Raw genomic sequence first — 19,505 nt, forward strand, 5'->3', positions numbered from 1 at the left:
AGCACGTAAAGATTAGTTGTTAAACACCAACTAGAGGCTGAAAGGAAACGATTTTTTGTTTTGTTCAGGTAACCAATACATTGTAGGGACTGCTCAGTCATGTACTTAATTAGATGATTAGCTTATTTCAAATGTTAACCACGAATAATTTTCATTTACATGTATTAAATCAGGGTGCTTACCGAACTCCAAGGAAAAGTCAAAACAGAAAGTCGTTCAAATCCCACTTTTTTTCAAATATATATAATTATAGACTGTCCCTGGTCCATGCTTATTTAATTAACAAAATAAAATTATTTGAAAAAAAATGTTCATTCATATATTTATAATTATCTCATTAAACATATTAACCTGATATATAAAACCGCTCTTACTAAAATCTTACAAGCTTGATTCCTTATCAATACAATGGTTTACGTCTTATTTACATAAAAGATCTCAAAAAGTTATAATGAAAAAAATGCAATCATCTACCAGATCATGTTTAGGAATACCACAAAGGAGTGCTCTTGGTTCTTAATTATTCCTTTTATACATAAATGATTTGCCCCTTTTTACACTAACAATTGTTCTATATGAGATGAAACATCTGATTCTAACATTGAAAAAAAAAATAAAATTACGAAATCATGCTACAAGAACTATTCTTAATGCTATACATGATGCTCAATCATTACAGCTACTTCAAAAACTGGGTTGGTTAATTATTCATCGTAGAATAGAATACCACTCATGGACTTCTTTACCACAAATAAAAAATATATTATATGTCTCTGCCACATAGTATAACAATTGTGGAAACTATTGATTCGTTTAAAGAAAGGTATACAGAATATTAAATGTATATGCAAGAAAATCATTGAAACATTTTATTTCACAAAATTCATATTGTACTGTAGATTTGTACAATAGATATAAGAAGATGTGGTATGAGTGCCAATGAGACAACTCTCCATCCAAGTCACAATTTGTAAAAGTAAACCATTATAGTTCAAAGTACGGCTTTCAACAGGGAGCCTTGGCTCACACCGAACAGCAAGCTATAAAGGGCCCCAAAAATGACTAGTGTAAAACCACTGATTCAAACAGGAAAACCAACGGTTTAATCTATATAAAAAAGGAGAAACGATAAAAATTTATGAACCACATCAACAAACGACAACCACTGAACATCAGGTTCCTGACTATAATGTATATATTATTCATTTTACGGGAATCCTATTGTTTGAGGGGGAAATTATGGTGTGCTACCCTTTTAAAATAACGTATTTATTGCCTTGAGTGTGCATTTTTCACTGAACTAGTACACATTTTTGTTTAGGGGGCAGCTGAAGCCCGCCTCCGAGTTCGGGATTTTCTCGCTGTGTTGAAGACCCATTGGTGGCCTTAGGCTATTTTCTGCTCTTTGGTCGGGTTGTTGTCTCTTTGACACATTCTCCATTTCCATTCTCAATTTTATCCGTGCGTTTTGGAATCGTTTTGGGGCATCGTCACTTCCTTCCCATGTTGAGCGAGCGGTTGAAAAAATATGATGCTATATTGCACGAATTATTCGGCAAATTAAATTCTTATAATTGATAATCAGCTCTGCTGTCATTAGGGAATTGTGATTCAGTACCTACGGAACAAACATTATTTCTAGTTTATCCTGCATAATGACGATAACGAAGACGCTTGATGATCTTTGATAGTGCAGGGATACCGGCGATCCCCTCTATATGGTAAATTACGTCATAAAGGCGCGCATAATTGAGGAACTTTTCCGGTGAAGGACATAAATCGAAAGTGGTCTATTACCGTAACAGGTACGCAAATGGGCGATCTCAAGAATTTTATGAAATTTTGCATACTAGAGCACGAGGGAATCAGTACACATGAACATCGAAACAGTTATATCTATAACTTTTATCCTTTCTGAGATATTGCAAATAAAATAATCAGAAAATAATAGTACAAATGTAAGCGGAATACACGTAAATATCGTTAAAAAGTTCAGCAATTTTGATTTAGAATGAATTTTTCTCGAAATAATCTCCTACGAATTTCTTTAAAAATGATATGTTATTACTACTGAAATTTCCGTTTTATTGATATTAAATTAATAAGGGGTCACCGAATTCGTTTTTCTGAGTATGAATAATTGAATCTTCTGTACAGCGTCTCGGAAAAAAGTGCCTAAAAGGTGAAAATAATCGTGACTTCGTCGCTAGAAATGTTATTTTTCGACGTTTTTAGGTGTTACAAAGAGACTGGAATTTTCATATTGATAAAACGGAAATTTTAGTGGCAATAACCAATCAATTTTAAAGAAAATTCGTAGGACACTTTTTTGAGAAAAGGCAATTTAAAGTCAAATTTTTCAATATTTTTTTTAATATTTACGTGCATCCTATACATATGTACTGCTTTCTACAGAATATTCAGTTTGCTATATATCCCAAAGTATAAAAGTTACTTATATAATTTTTCGATACTCAATTGCATTTCATCATGCTCAAATTGCTTGCAAAATTTCATAACCTCAGTCTGTGAGATTGCCCATTTACGTACATGTTACCTTAAACTGTTTGTGTTCAGTAATAAAATAGATAAAACACTTTAATAAAATCTTTAATATAAATCGACACGTACCAGGAGAATCAGGATAAGACCGCTGGTTGGTCTTCTCGTGTGAATATTTTTGTTTGAATAAAGCTGTTGCTCATATATATTTTGACTAGACCATGAACAATATATATGTGATCATGGCCATTTTATGTCAAATACGTAAATTTCGACATGTTTATGACGTCATAGTGACATCACAAGTGATCTATCTGCACTAAAGTGTCCAGATTATATTAATCTGTTCATTTATCAATATAATTAACATAACTTTGAAAGGCTCGAAAAAGTTTGCTATTATTTTTTTTTCTATTTCGGGGGCCAAATAATGGCTATTATCATACTCCCTCTTTTTAGGTCTGCGTTTAGGTCTTTAGTGCTACCTTTTTTCTATTGCATCAAGCGACATTTTGCATTGATAGAAGCAGGTTTTGTTTTTATGCCTGATGATTAGAACGATGCCGACAGAAAGTTATGTTGGTGCTGTTGATAATGGAACGAGTAGTTCCAGATTTCTGGTAGTAGTCTTAATTACACCTCAACGAAAATAGATTGTCGCAAATCAATAATCATTGTCATGAACAAGTAAAATCGAAAAGGATTTTTTTAAAACCTCAAGCCCTAAATTTTATTATTATTCACGATCTTCCAATAGGCTATTTCTCGAATTATGTCTTTCACCGGAAAAGATCGTCAATTACGGACGCCCTTATGACGTCATTTACCAGATAGAAGGCGTGCATGTATCCCTGCACTATTAAAGTCTGAAGCATTCTCAGGATCATCATTCTGCAGTGTAGTATAGAAATAAATTTATCTATGTTCCATACAGCTAAATGGAGGGTGACCATCTAATTAGATTTTAATTTCCGAAATATTTTGTGCAGTATAGCATTAAACTTTTTCACCTGTTCACTCAACATGTGTTGAAAGTGACGATGCCTAGTGGTGATGGAAGTCACATGACAGATTCAACTAACTACCGTAACTCGGAACTGTCATATTAATACATTTTATAATAATCAACATGATTAAAACTTAAAATTTATGTTTAATAAGTTCTTTTTGAAAAAAATTTGTTATATTGAAATGTTGAATACTGAGCACTGCCATAGTCATACTGGTTGTTTTTGTGGTTTGGTTGCTGTCTCGAGCTTGTTTCTGTATATCCCATATCTCCCTTTATTAACATTTCTATATAAAATTTCAAATATAAGATATTAATCTACAATTGTCATCATCTGTTGAAAATTTTGGAATTAATATAATACAATGTAGATTTAAAATAAAAATCAGACTTGACAGTAAATATTTCTGGCAATATAAAAATAAGAAGATGTGGTATGATTGCCAATGAGACAACTCTCCACAAGAGACCAAATGACATAGAAGTTAACTACTATTGTCACTGTATGGCCTTCAACAATGAGCAAAACCCATGCCGCATAGTCAGCTATAAAAGGCCCAGAAATGACAAATGTAAACAATTCAAATGAAAAATCTAACGGCCTGATTTATGTACAAAACAATTAATGAAAAACGATGATATACAGCAACAAATGACAACCACTGAATTACAGGCTCCTGACTTGGGACAGGCACATACAGAATGTGACGAGGTTAAACATCATCAAGCTTATTTATTTATTTCAGCCAACTATATGTACATTTTGTACCTGATGACAATTTGATATTCAAATGGGATCATTCATGTGTGAAATCATAACCTTTCTTAGAATAATTATTTGTTTTTAAAAACACTTAGGCCAAATAAAAGTATATGTGTGGTTCCAGTTACATCCTGAAAAAATAGGGTAGGTAAGTCGGCAAATTTTATAAATTTTTTTTTTTAATTTTCATATTAATCATGTTAATATTTTTTTGGATTGTCAATATCTGAAAAAAAATTGTGTGTTTACCGAGTTGGATTCTTGTATTATACACTTCCCTACCGGAAGTTCACCATTTTCCATACGTTTGGTTGTCAAATCAGGGGTGAAACTTAACTTTGTAAGGCCAGTAGCCAGCTGGACTACTAGACTTGAAAATCAGTAAGCCCAGACAAAAAGTTAGTAGCCCACTTTATTTCACTATGAGTATCACTGGTGAAGCCCGCGAAGCGTGCTGTACTTGCTAGGGGGTTTGGGGGCATGCCCCCCAAGAAAATTTTGAAATTTTAGACTCAAAACCCTGCATTCTGAGCATACCTGGAGGTGATTTAGATGCTAGGGAAAATGTAAATTTTGTCTTATTTTTGTTGTTGACTTCAATCAAATTTGATTAAAAAAAAATCATTTACAAAATGGGAATCTTCATGCCCTGTGTACCAGTTTTTTTTTTAATATCTTTTTAAGACAACTAAAGAATTCTCTGTCCTTAAATACATGTAGATGATCGATGAAATATTTAATTTTATTTCTTTAATAATCTAATTTATTAAATATCTTGATTGATTTATTTTGCATAACTACGTACATTTGTAAACAAATGACCCCCCTTTTTTCTCAAAAGATTTGTACACGTATTTCAAAATCATTGTCATAAAATTGATATCTCCTCTGATTTTCTCTTTTTTGTAAACTGTTCAGTAAGTAGGAAACTAAAATCATTTTGAACTAATGTTATTTATTTGTGGTCGACAATATTCTACTTTCGTTTTTGACCTTCATTCTCTGGACACCACATGGGCTTTGAAAAGGGAACTACAAAAGCCAAGGTACTGTTTTCCAGATTTTTAACAACATTATATATTATACGTTCTTTTATTTGACTGATATTATTTCATAACATGCTATTGTCATCTTCTCTGAATTTCTTCGCTTTCTTGAAGCCAAAACCGAACAGGGTATTTGATCGCATATTGTAAATGACCATCGGAACGTCTCTCTTGTTATCCTTGCAAACATACGATACTTTCCAGACTTTAAATAGACGACCAATCAGTGACCTGAATTAACGTGAACTATATTTAGTCAAAGGTAAACACTGATTTTACATCCTTGTTTATCGCGACCGCGACTTTTGTTTTAAAAAGATTTTTTTTTCTTTTTGAATTTATATTTTTGTCAGTGAAGTAGCTGGCACTTGGAGCCACGGTAAATAGCGGATTTCCGTCTGTCGAGTACTTTGTTTTCAATTCGCCACCTGGGCTACCACAACTGAATAAAAAGATCGCCCAGGTCAATTTCTGGTCGCCATGGGCGACTGGGCGACCGTTAAGTTTTTTCCCTGCAAATAAACATATGTTACGTTTTTAGTTAATTTTGTTGCATTCTGTTAAGAATTTGTTGCATTTTAGTCAGTGGATACATCCAGTTGAAATTTAGATAACAGAAGTCTGTGAATTTAATGATTTAATTTCACATTCCACAAAATGGGATCGTTCGAAAATTATTTTTCAGAAATGGAAAAAAAAAAGTTTTAGGGTTTGGGTTTAAACTAGGGTCGGTCGGGTAACTGGAACCACACATATACTTTTATTTGGCCTTAAAGTCAAAGTTTAAAATAGAAAATTAGAAATTGATAAATTAACAAACATATCTCAATCTCCATCATGCAAAGCTCTGATTCTTGCCCAGCTTTGGCTATACTTTTTGTCTTTCTTGGTTTATAAGCTCTTATTTGTTTTAAATTGGCACTGTTAATGTTATATCAAATCATTATTGCAAACTATCTGCTTGGAGACACAATAATCCCATTTTCAGGGGTTTCCTTCTGTTCTCCCATTGAAGAGATCAAAATCCTGTGTATTAAAATGTAATGAATCAAAAATTTCTGACACCAATTATACTATGTACATGTATGTTTATTTATAAAAATTCACTATTGTGGTAAACACCTGAGGATTATTTCCTAATGCTAATAAACAAGTGATAGTTTGATTTAACAGTCAACAGGTGATTGGATATGAATTGTTAGATGTGGCTTCTGTTTATGTCACATGCCACATGCAATGATGATTAGATTAAAGGTAAATACCTGCATTGATAGTAAAGTGGAATGGTGTTGTCAGATCATCAGATTGTCTTATTCTGAATTTTCTGCTGACAGGGGAGGAATTTCCCTGTGTTAACAGTTTATTACATCAGACGGTTACATTTATGACAAAAAAATGTTGATAAAAAACCACCTGATCTAAGATTTAAACTCCTAACCATAATTTCCCAATCTCCTAATCTGAGTTTCACAGTCCATCACATGTATGCAAACTTTGACGAGTCTAAAACTTTTAATTAACTGAAATTCAAAACTTCACTTTTTCAGAACTTATTGAAAATGATAAATGTATGTAAATAAATTTGATCACTCATAAGTTGTTTATAAAATACATGTACCGGTATGCTTATAAAATATATGTATAAATTACCTATCTACATGTTTCTTTTCTGTAGAATGTAATATCTTTATATTTCAGATGTTATTTGGAATAACTTAGATTTCCAAATTGACAGCAGAAGATCTAATTACAATCTTTTCTTTCAGATATTTTCCAGTACAACAGGAGAGCTAATTACATATCACCAGACTGAGATGAAACAGTATTGTCCAAAAGAGGGGTAAAATAAAAACTTACTTTTTAACATTTTTTTATGTGTAGTAGGAGTATTGATCATATTCCTATTCATTATTGATATGTGAGTGTTATATAGTTTTACCTCAATTTGTGTTATCTTCAAACATATCTCAATCTCCATCATGCAAAGCTCTGATTCTTGCCCAGCTTTGGCTATACTTTTTGTCTTTCTTGGTTTATAAGCTCTTATTTGTTATAAATTGGCACTGTTAATGTTATATCAAATCACTATTGCAAACTATCTGCTTGGAGACACAATAATCCCATTTTCAGGGGTTTCCTTCTGTTCTCCCATTGAAGAGATCAAAATCCTGTGTATTAAAATGTAATGAATCAAAAATTTCTGACACCAATTATACTATGTACATGTATGTTTATTTATAAAAATTCATTATTGTGGTAAACACCTGAGGATTATTTCCTAATGCTAATAAACAAGTGATAGTTTGATTTAACAGTCAACAGGTGATTGGATATGAATTGTTAGATGTGGCTTCTGTTTATTTCACATGCCACATGCAATGATGATTAGATTAAAGGTAAATACCTGCATTGATAGTAAAGTGGAATGGTGTTGTCAGATCATCAGTTTGAAGGTTTTGATGCCGAAAAACATTTATTTAACTTTTATCTTGGCAAAGTAATGCTCACTAGTATTTCACACTCTAATGCTGACATTAAGAGGATCTTAAGCATGCTTAAGAAGACCCAAACAGACAACAAGGACAACCTTTGTTCATTTATGTATCATTGTAATTTTGCTTAGTTTCTTTTGTTACCTATTCTGACATCGGACTCAGACTTCTTTTAAACTGAGTTTTATTGTGCATATTGCTATGTGTTTCTTTATTCTACATTGGCTAGAGGTATAGGGGGAGGATTGAGATCTCACAAAACATGTTTAACCCTGCCGCATTTTTGCGCCTGTCCCAAGTCAGGAGCCTCTGGCCTTTGTTAGTCTAGTATGTTTTTTAATTTTAGTTCATTTATATGTTTTGGAGTTTAGTATGACGTCTATTTTCACTGAACTAGCACACAATTTTATTTAGGGGCCAGCTGAGGACCACCTCCGGGTGCAGGATTTTCCCGCTGCATTGAAGACCCATTGGTGGCCTTCGGCTGTTGTCTGCTCTTTGGTCGGGTTGTTGTCTCTTTGACATATTCCCCATTTCCATTCTCAATTTTATTTAAATGAAGCTCAAGAGTAAAGAATGCTTTCTTTAAGATTCAGTGTTTTTAATAGTAGAATGAATATTTCAGGAAGTTTTGAATCTATGTATTATAACATTATTTTAGTTAGTATTTGCATAAGCGTTACACAAGATATTGGATTTTGACATGAAGAGTTCAGAGAAACAAGAACTACAAAATAAATGTACATCTATAAATAGCCTAATTTAAAGTGAATATACTTTCATTTTGTGTTCTCCCTTAAAGGCAAAATACAGGGTTAGATTTTAAATATATCTTTTCAGACTATACATTGTGTTGTACAATTTACTTTGCTTGAAAGGAATAGTCATTTAATTTATAACAAGGTGAATATTTTCTAGATGGGCGGAACAAGATCCTATGGATATACTGAATTCTGTTATTGTATGTATTGATAAAGCTGTAGAAAATCTGAAAGCTTTTGATAAAGACCCAGCATGTATAAAAGGTAATCTATATGAGATTTAACAAAGCAATCAATTTAAAAGTAAATAAAGGTGACATTATTAGAATTTGGCACATCGATATCGTAAAGTTCACAATAGATTAAGAATGATTTTTTTTCCGTAATATAAACAAATACAGTTTAATTCCTATACAATTGTTAATTCACATTTGAAAATCTTTATTGTTGCATTTATATATTTTTTGTTTACTATTTTTTGTTTTCCTTTTTTGATTTAATATTTTTTTGGTAGTACATTGTACATAGACAAATTTCAAGTTACTCATGTAGGTCAATCTGTTTAAATTATGTCATTGAACAATCATCTCTTGCTGTGGCTTAATAACATTGATTTTATGTGGCCTAAAAATAACATGATATTTTGATATCAGTACAATTTGATATCAGTACATAAGTTGTTGTCATACTACAAAGAGTATAAGCAAGCAACTTAAGCTCTCAGACATATATTTTATGGCTACGCATTTCATTAAAGCCCTTGTTAGTAGGCTAAAGGATATCAATAAAGGGTATTTTTAAAACTTTCTTTTCATTCTGTTTGTTTTATTGTTAAAACCAAAGTAAATGGAGTTGACTTGGATAACTTTTGGGAATATAATAATTTCAAAATAACTTTCTTTGCTCTAGTGTAGCTCTAATGATAGATATTTATTGTTTATCTTTGTAGCTATTGGCATAACTAACCAAAGAGAAACCATTGTGGCATGGGACAGAAAAACAGGGAAACCATTATATAATGCTATACGTATGTGTTAGATCTGTGGCATAAATATAAATATATAGTTCCTAGTACAAAAAATTGATTCAATTGTAAAGTTATAAATTTTACATACTTAAATCAAGTTCTACATGAAAGATATTACTGTAACTTTTACATAAAATGTGATTGTGATTTTAGTTATAGTTTTTTGTGAGTATAAACTGCCTTGAGATGTTTCAGTGACAAATATACATATGTACTGTACATTGCTTTATTTTCACGAAGTATCTACTAGCCAAGAAAATACAAACTAGATTTGCTTAGAAAAAAGCAACAATATTCAATTTCAAGAAAAACACATTTCAGGCAATTTGCAAATAGCAAAGCATGATTTAAAATAAGTTTCTAAAAACTTATTTGTTTTTTGTCTGTTATTTCAGTCTGGTTGGATGTAAGGACATCTTCAACAGTATCAAAGTTAATAGCAAAAACACCACAGAAAAGTAAAGATTCTTTGAGAGTAAGTATTTAGTCTCGTGTTTATATACCAGTATATAAAGTCCAAGAAAGGCTGATATATGCTTTATTGTCTCGCCTTGACGGAGTCAAAAAGCGAGACATAGGTATGCTGTTTCCGGCGTTGACTGGGGGCGTCGGCGTCAACAATGTATTAGTTTGTGATTAGGTCTAGTTCATGGTGAATCACTAGTGGTAGGTCAATGATATTTGGTATGCAGTTGTATTAGCATTGGCACATCTCATTACCATGGAGATTATTTGGCCCTGCCCCCTCAGTCAAGGTCTATTGACTTTGAAACTTTTCATAGTTTACATGTATAAGTTTGTGATTAGGTCAATTTATGGGGAACTGTTAGTGGTAGGTCAATGATATTTGGTATGCAGTTGTATAAGCATTGGCATATCTCATTTCCATGGAGATTATTTGGTTCCGCCCCCTTAGTCATGGTCTATAGACTTTGAAAATTTTGCTAAGTTAGAATGTATTAGTTTGTGATTAGGTCAGTTCAAGGGGAACCATTTGTGGTAGGCCAATGTTAATTGGTGTTCAGTTGTGTAAGCATTAGCACATCTCATTTCCATGGGGAATATTTGGCCCCGCTCCCTCAGTCATGGTCTATTGACTTTGAAACTTTTGCTTAGTTTACATGTATTAGTTTGTGATTAGATCAGTTTAAGATGAACTGCTAATGTTAAGTCAATGATATTTGGTATGCAAATGTATTGGCATTTGCAAGTATCGTTTCCATGGAGATTATATAGCCCCACCCCTGATCATGGTTCATTGACTTTGAAACTTTTACATAGTTTACAAGTTAATGTTTGTGTTTAGGTATGTTTAAAGGGAACGACTTATAATAAGTCAAAGGTATTTGGTTTGCAGTTGTATTAGCATTGGCACATCTCATTCCATGGAGATTGTTTAGCCATGTACCTTCAGTCATGGTTTATCGACTTTGAATATTTGCATAACTTACATGTTAAAGTATTGCTATTTTATTTTCAACATTTGCATTATCAAAATTACAAAAAGGCGAGACATATCTCTGTGATAACAGTTTATGAATTATTATTCGTGGATTGTAACCTTGTCTTTCTGAAATTATAGAGCTTGGATCTGAAAAATATGACTATCTTTTATGTTAACATTATTTAGTATCATAGAAGATGTTAAAGTTCAATCCATTGAGCACATTTGCAGGATTTCCATTTTTATACCCTGACTCTAAAAGTGGGGGCTATATTGCCTTGTCTGTCCATTCTTCCAACAAATAATTTTGTCACACTTATCAGAAACTACGGAACAGAATGACTTCATATTTGGTCAGTTGGTCAACAGTAATGAGAAATGTGTGAGCACTTTTAGGATCTGTCAAATACCAACTTCCTGTTTGCAGATACTTTGAATTTCTCACAATGTTGAATCAACTTGAAATTTTTCATCACACTTTTCTCAAAAACTACTGAAAAAAATGACTTCATAGATGAACAGTGATGAGTTGTAATGTGTGAGCCCTTTTGCATCTGTAAGATACCTACTTTTCTGTTTGCCTAGAATTTTTCAATATGTTGAATAGACTTGAAATTTTTGTGTCACACTTTTACTCAGAAACTATTGAACAGAATGTCTTCATATATGGTCAGTAGTTCAATTGTTATGAGTTACAAGTAACGTGTGTGCACCTATAGATCTGCCAGACTCCTATTTCCTGTTTTTCAATACATTTGTACTTTTGAATTATGAGTAGGGGTATTCTTAAGTGATGATTCGATTATCAACTATTTTCAAAAATCGATTGAGTACTGAAAATTTTAGATTAATTGATTATTATTAGCTCACCTGGCCCAAAGGGCCAAGTGAGCTTTTCTCATCACTTGGCGTCCGTCGTCCGTCGTCGTCGTAGTGGTCCGTCGTCGTTAACTTTTAAAAAAATCTTCTCCTCTGAAACTACTGGGCTATATTTGACCAAACTTGGCCACAATCATCATTGGGGTATCTAGTTTAAAAAATTTGTTTATCAGGTCAAGATCTATCTGCCCTGAAATTTTCAGATGAATCGGACAACCCGTTGTTGGGTTGCTGCCCCTGAATTGGTAATTTAAGGAATTTTTGCCGTTTTTATACGACCGCAAAAAAATTTTGTGGTCGTATATTGGTATGACGTTGGCGTCGTCGTCGTCGTCGTCGTCCGGCGTCGTCGTCGTCGTCCGGCGTCGTCGTCCGAATACATATTGGTTTTCGCACTCTAACTTTAGTTTAAGTGAATGGATCTTTTTGAAATTTGACCATAAGGTTAAATACCACAAAAGGAAGGTTGGGATTGATTTTGGGGGTTATGGTACCAACAGTTAAGGAATTAGGGGCCAAAAAGGGGCCAAAAATGAGCATTTTCTAGTTTCCAGACAATAACTGTGGAACGGTGTATGGATCTCTCTGAAATTATACTACAAGTTTCCATACCACAAAGGGATGGTTAGAATTTGCTTTGGGGGGTTATGGCTCAAACCGTTTAGGAATTACGGGCAAAAAAGGGGGAAAAACAAGGTTGTCCTGGTTAATGGACAAATACTTTAGTACAAAACATAATTTAAAGCAGTGTAAGGGAGATAAATCAAATACATCATTGAAATTATCTCCCTTACACTGCTTTTAAATTATGTATAAAGTAATGATTAATGAACAATAAAGATAATCTAAAACAGTGTAAGGGAGGTAATCCAAATACAACGTTTTGGTTACTTCCCTTACACTGCTTTTAAATTATGTTTAAAGAAATGCATATTTATAAAGGAAGACCAGTAAAAATATCTGCAAATGTTTTCATCTTTTTTTTTTACAAAAAAATCCATATGAAAGATTTGACACTATATTTTTATTAATTCTATTATAAAATAGATTAAGTTAGCACTATGGTAAATTTAAATGGGTAATTATGGTTGCCAACTCCATTGGAAATTTGAATTGAGATTATGACCATATCTTGAGGGAAAGAATTTTTTTGGGGGGAAAAGGGGGGGGGGGGGATAAAAAGAAATTGTGGGGGGCCAATTTTTTCTCATTTCAGATTTCAGAAATTAAAAAGAATTATTCTTCAAATATTATTTTTTTTTCAAATTTCAAATATTGAAAAATTTCAAGAAGTAATCTTTAATTGCACAGTATGGCGCATTAGATTTGTAAAATCTTTGATCACATTTATTTATTTGTTATGCCGAATCTAACAGTGTATTTAGATTTTTAATTTTGGGTCCAGTTTTCAAATTGGTCTACATTAATGTCCAAAGGGTCCAAAATTAAACTTTGTTTGATTTTAGCAAAAATTGAATATATGAGGTTCTTTGATATGCTGAATCTAAACATGTATTTAGATTTTTGATTTTTGGCCCAGTTTTCAAGTTGGTCCAAATTGGGGTCCAAAATTAAACTTTGTTTGATTTCAACAAAAATTGAATATATGGGGTTCTTTGATATCCTGAATCTAACCATGTATTTAGATTTTTTATTTGTGGACCCCGTTAACTTATTGGTTCATATTGAGGTCAAAAGGGTCCAAAATTAAACTTTGTTTGATTTCATCTAAAATTGAATTATTGGGGTTCTTTGATATTCCAAATCTAACCGTGTATTTAGGTTTTTAATTTTGGGCCCAGTTTTTTAAATTGGTCTACATTGAGGTCCAAAGGGTCCAAAATTAAACTTAGTTTGATTTTGACAAAAATTTAATTCTTGGGGTTCTTTGATTTGCTGAATCTAAACTTGTGTTTAGATTTTTGATTATGGGCCCAGTTTTCAAGTTGGTCCAAGATAGGGTCCAGTATTTAAACTTTGTTTGATTTCAACAAAAATTGAGTATATGGGGTTCTTTGATATGCTGAATCTAAACATGTATTTAGATTTTTGATTATGGGCCCAGTTTTCAAGTTGGTCCAAATTGGGGTCCAAAATTAAACTTTGTTTGATTTCAACAAAAATTGAATATATGAGGTTCTTTGATATGCTGAATCTAACCATGTATTTAGATTTTTTATTTGTAGGCCCCGCTATCAAATTGGTTCATATTGAGGTCAAAAGGGTCCAAAATTAAACTTTGTTTGATTTCATCTAAAATTGAATTATTGGGGTTCTTTGATATGCCAAATCTAACCGTGTTTTTAGATTTTTAATTTGGGTTCCGTTTTTTAAATTGGTCTTCATTGAGGTCCAAAGGGTCCAAAATTAAACTTAGTTTGATTTTAACAAAAATTGAATTCTTGGGGTTCTTTGATATGCTGAATCTAAACATGTGTTTAGATTTTTGATTATGGGCCCAGTTTTCAAGTTGGTCCAAGTTGGGGTCCAAAATTAAACTTTTTTTTATTTCAACAAAAATTGAATATATGGGGTTCTTTGATATGCTGAATCTAACCATGAATTTAGATTTTTTATTTGTGGGCCCCGCTATCAAATTGGTTCATATTGAGGTCAAAAGGGTCCAAAATGAAACTTTGTTTGATTTCATCAAAAATTGAAATATTGGGGTTCTTTGATATTCCAAATCTAACCGTGTATTTAGATGTTTAATTTTAAGTCCCGTTTTTTAAATTGGTCTACATTAAGGTCCAAAGGGTCCAAAATTAAACTTAGTTTGATTTTAGCAAAAATTGAATTCTTGGGGTTCTTTGATATGCTGAATCTAAACATGTTATTAGATTTTTGATTATGGGCCCAGTTTTCAAGTTTGTCCAAGTTGGGGTCCAAAATTAAACTTTGTTGGATTTTAACAAAAATTGAATATATGGGGTTCTTTGATATGCTGAATCTAACCATGTATTTTGATTTTGGACATTGGACCATAATAGGTAAATTAAAAAAATTCAAGTTCTTAGACCACATTCTTTCTGTGTCAGAAACCTATGCTGTGTCAAATATTTAATAACAATCCAAATTCAGAGCTGTATCAAGCTTGAATGTTGTGTCCATACTTGCCCCAACTGTTCAGGGTTCGACCTCTGCGGTCGTATCAAGCTGCGCCCCAGCGAAGCATTTTATTGGTTATTATCTTGAATATTATTATAGATAGAGATAAACTGTAAACAGCAATAATATACAGCAAAGTAAGATCTACAAATAAGTCAACTTGACCAAAATGGTCAGTTGACCCCTTAAGGAGTTATTGCTCTTTATAGTCAATTTTTAACCATTTTTCGTAAATTTTTGTTATCTTTTACAAAAATCCTCTCCTCTGAAACTACTAAGACAAATTTAACCAAACTTGTCCACAATCATCATTAGGGTATATAGTTTAAAAAATGTGTCCGATGACCCCGCCCACGAACCAAGATGGCCGACATGGCTAAAAAATAGTACATGGGTAAAATGCAGTTTTTGGCTCATATCTCTTAAACCAAAGCATTAAGAGCAAATCTGACACGGGGTAAAATTGTTTATCAGGTCAAGATCTATCTGCCCTGAAATTTTCAGTTGAATCGGACAACCCGTTGTTGGGTTGCTGCCCCTGAATTTGTAAATTTAAGGAAATTTTGCCGTTTTTATACGACCGCAAAAAAATTTTGTGGTCGTATATTGGTATGACGTTGGCGTCGTCGTCGTCGTCGTCATCGTCGTCGTCTGCGTCGTCGTCGGCGTCCGAAGACACATTGGTTTTCGCACTCTAACTTTAGTTTAAGTAAATGGATCTTTTTGAAATTTTACCATAAGGTTCAATACCACAAAAGGAAGGTTGGGATTGATTTTGGGGGTTATGGTACCAACAGTTAAGGAATTAGGGGCCAAAAAGGGGCCAAAAATAAGCATTTTCTAGTATCCAGACAATAACTGTGGAACGGTGTATGGATCTCTCTGAAATTATACTACAAGTTTCCATACCACAAAGGGATGGTTAGGATTTGCTTTGGGGGGTTATGGCTCAAACCGTTTAGGAATTAGGGGCAAAAAAGGGGGAAAAACAAGGTTGTCCTGGTTAATGGACAAATACTTTAGTACAAAACATAATTTAAAGCAGTGTAAGGGAGATAAATCAAATACATCATTGAAATTATCTGCCTTACACTGCTTTTAAATTATGTATAAAGTAATGGTTAATGAACAATAAAGATAATTTAAAACAGTGTAAGGGAGGTAATCCAAATACAACGTTTTGGTTACTTCCCTTACACTGCTTTTAAATTATGTTTAAAGAAATGCATATTTAAAAAGGAAGACCAGTAAAAATATCTGCAAATGTTGCATCTTTTTTTTTTACAAAAAAATCCATATGAAAGATTTGACACTATATTTTTAATTCTATTATAAAATAGATTAAGTTAGCACTATGGTAAATTTAAATGGGTAATTATGGTTGCCAACTCCATTGGAAATTTGAATTGAGATTATGACCATATCTTGAAGGAAAAATTTTTTGGGGAAAAAAAGGGGGGGTATAAAAAGAAATTGTGGGGGGTCAATTTTTCTCATTTCAGATTTCAGAAATTAAAAAAATTATTCTTCAAATATTTTTTTTTCTTTCAAATTTCAAATATTGAAATATTTCAAGAAGAAATCTTTAATTGCACAGTATGGCGCATTAGATTTGTAAAATCTTTGATCACATTTATTTATTTGTTATGCCGAATCCAACAGTGTATTTAGATTTTTAATTTTGGGTCCAGTTTTCTAATTGGTCTACATTAAGGTCCAAAGGGTCCAAAATTAAACTTTGTTTGATTTTAGCAAAAATTGAATATATGAGGTTCTTTGATATGCTGAATCTAAACATGTATTTAGATTTTTGATTTTTGGCCCAGTTTTCAAGTTGGTCCAAATTGGGGTCCAAAATTAAACTTTGTTTGATTTCAACAAAAATTGAATATATGGGGTTCCTTGATATGCTGAATCTAACCATGTATTTAGATTTTTTATTTGTGGACCCCGTTATCAAATTGGTTCATATTGAGGTCAAAAGGGTCCAAAATTAAACTTTGTTTGATTTCATCTAAAATTGAATTATTGGGGTTCTTTGATATTCCAAACTAACCGTGTATTTAGATTTTTGTCGAGCCTGCGACTTTTGTCGCAGAAAGCTCGACATAGGGATAGCGATCCGGCGGCGGCGGCGGCGGCGGCGTTAGCTAACTTCTTAAAAGCTTTATATTTTAGAAGGTGGAAGGTCTGGATGCTTCATACTTTGTATATGGATGCCTCATGTTACGAAGTTTCCGTCAGTCACATGTCCAATGTCCTTGACCTCATTTTCATGGTTCAGTGACTACTTGAAAAAAAAGTTAAGATTTTTTGTAATGTTAGATTCTCTCTTATTATAAGTAATAAGATAACTATATTTGGTATGTGCATACCTTGCAAGGTCCTCATGCCCGTCAGACAGTTTTCACTTGACCTCGACCTCATTTCATGGATCAGTGAACAAGGTTAAGTTTTGGTGGTCAAGTCCATATCTCAGATACTATAAGCAATAGGTCTAGTATATTCGGTGTATGGAAGGACTGTAAGGTGTACATGTCCAACTGGCAGGTGTCATCTGACCTTGGCCTCATTTTCATGGTTCAGTGGTTACAGTTAAGTTTTTGTGTTTTGGTCTGTATTTCTTATACTGTATGCCATAGGTCTACTATATTTGGTGTATGGAATGATTGTAAGGTGTACATGTCTAGGGGGCAGGTGTCATCTGACCTTGACCTCATTTTCATGGTTCAGTGGTCAAAGTTAAGTTTTTGAGTTTTGGTCTTTTTTTCTAATACTATGTGCAATAGTTCAACTATATTTGGTATGTGCGTACCTTGCAAGGTCCTCATGCCCGTCAGACAGTTTTCACTTGACCTCAACCTCATTTCATGGATCAATGAACAAGGTTAAGTTTTGGTGGTCAAGTCCATATCTCAGATACTATAAGCAATAGGTCTAGTATATTCGGTGTATGGAAGGACTGTAAGGTGTACATGTCCAACTGGCAGGTGTCATCTGACCTTGACCTCATTTTCATGGTTCAGTGGTTATAGTTAAGTTTTGTGTTTTGGTCTGTTTTTCTTATACTATATGCAATAGTTTAACTATATTTGGTGTATGGAAATATTTTATGATCTATTTGGCAGTCACGCAGGTTTTATTTGACCTTGACCTCATTTTCAAGGTTCATTGCTCAGTGTTAAGTTTTTGTGTTTTGGTCTGTTTTTCTTAAACTATAAGCAATAGGTCAACTCTATTTGTTGTATGGAAGAATTGTTAGCTGTACATGCCTGCCTAGCATGGTTCATCTGACCTTGACCTCATTTTCATGGTTCATTGGTCAATGTTTAGTTTACTTGGTTAATGTTAAGTTTATGTGACAGTTGTAATAAAGCTTTATATTTAGGACTATCAACATAATATCAATGATTAGTAAAGAAGGCGAGACATTTCAGCGTGTGCACTCTTGTTAATTTTGGGTCCTGTTTTTTAAATTGGTCTACATTAAGGTCCAAAGGGTCCAAAATTAAACTTAGTTTGATTTTAACAAAAATTGAATTCTTGGGGTTATTTGATATGCTGAATCTAAACATGTGTTTAGATTTTTGATTATGGGCCCAGTTTTCAAGTTGGTCCAAGATAGGGTCCAGTATTTAAACTTTGTTTGATTTCAACAAAAATTGAATATATGGGGTTCTTTGATATGCTGAATCTAAACATGTATTTAGATTTTTTATTATGGGCCCAGTTTTCAAGTTGGTCCAAATTGGGGTCCAAAATTAAACTTTGTTTGATTTCAACAAAAATTGAATATATGAGGTTCTTTGATATGCTGAATCTAACCATGTATTTAGATTTTTTATTTGTAGGCCCCGCTATCAAATTGGTTAATATTGAGGTCAAAAGGGTCCAAAATTAAACTTTGTTTGATTTCATCAAAAATTGAATTATTGGGGTTCTTTGATATGCCAAATCTAACCGTGTTTTTAGATTTTTAATTTGGGTCCCGTTTTTTAAATTGGTCTTCATTGAGGTCCAAAGGGTCCAAAATTAAACTTAGTTTGATTTTAACAAAAATTGAATTCTTGGGGTTCTTTGATATGCTGAATCTAAACATGTGTTTAGATTTTTGATTATGGGCCCAGTTTTCAAGTTGGTCCAAGTTAGGGTCCAAAATTAAACTTTGTTTGATTTCAACAAAAATTGAATATATGGGGTTCTTTGATATGCTGAATCTAACCATGAATTTAGATTTTTTATTTGTTGTCCCCGCTATCAAATTGGTTCATATTGAGGTCAAAAGGGTCCAAAATTAAACTTTGTTTGATTTCATCAAAAATTGAATTATTGGGGTTCTTTGATATTCCAAATCTAACCGTGTATTTAGATTTTTAATTTTAAGTCCCGTTTTTTAAATTGGTCTACATTAAGGTCCAAAGGGAACAAAATTAAACTTAGTTTGATTTTAGCAAAAATTGAATTCTTGGGGTTA

At 32.8% G+C, this 19,505-nt stretch overlaps 1 protein-coding gene across 2 annotated transcripts in view; it reads left to right on the top strand.

The window, feature by feature from the left end:
* The first annotated feature begins 2,988 nt into the window (after window positions 1–2,988).
* The window catches only part of LOC127700746 (glycerol kinase-like), a 32,574-nt gene continuing 16,057 nt past the window's right edge, over window positions 2,989–19,505 (top strand). The window contains exons 1-5 of one of the 2 annotated variants that reach the window (XM_052204394.1): window positions 2,989–3,122; window positions 7,087–7,160; window positions 8,731–8,837; window positions 9,523–9,600; window positions 9,996–10,075. In XM_052204394.1, coding sequence (XP_052060354.1) covers window positions 3,051–3,122; window positions 7,087–7,160; window positions 8,731–8,837; window positions 9,523–9,600; window positions 9,996–10,075 — 411 coding nt within the window. In that variant the 5' untranslated portion in view covers window positions 2,989–3,050. The remainder of the gene's footprint in view (window positions 3,123–7,086; window positions 7,161–8,730; window positions 8,838–9,522; window positions 9,601–9,995; window positions 10,076–19,505) is intronic. The other variant, XM_052204395.1, reaches the window with a different exon arrangement.

This window comes from Mytilus californianus, unplaced genomic scaffold (assembly GCF_021869535.1).
Source record: "Mytilus californianus isolate M0D057914Y unplaced genomic scaffold, xbMytCali1.0.p SCAF_5, whole genome shotgun sequence".
Taxonomy (NCBI): domain Eukaryota; kingdom Metazoa; phylum Mollusca; class Bivalvia; order Mytilida; family Mytilidae; genus Mytilus; species Mytilus californianus.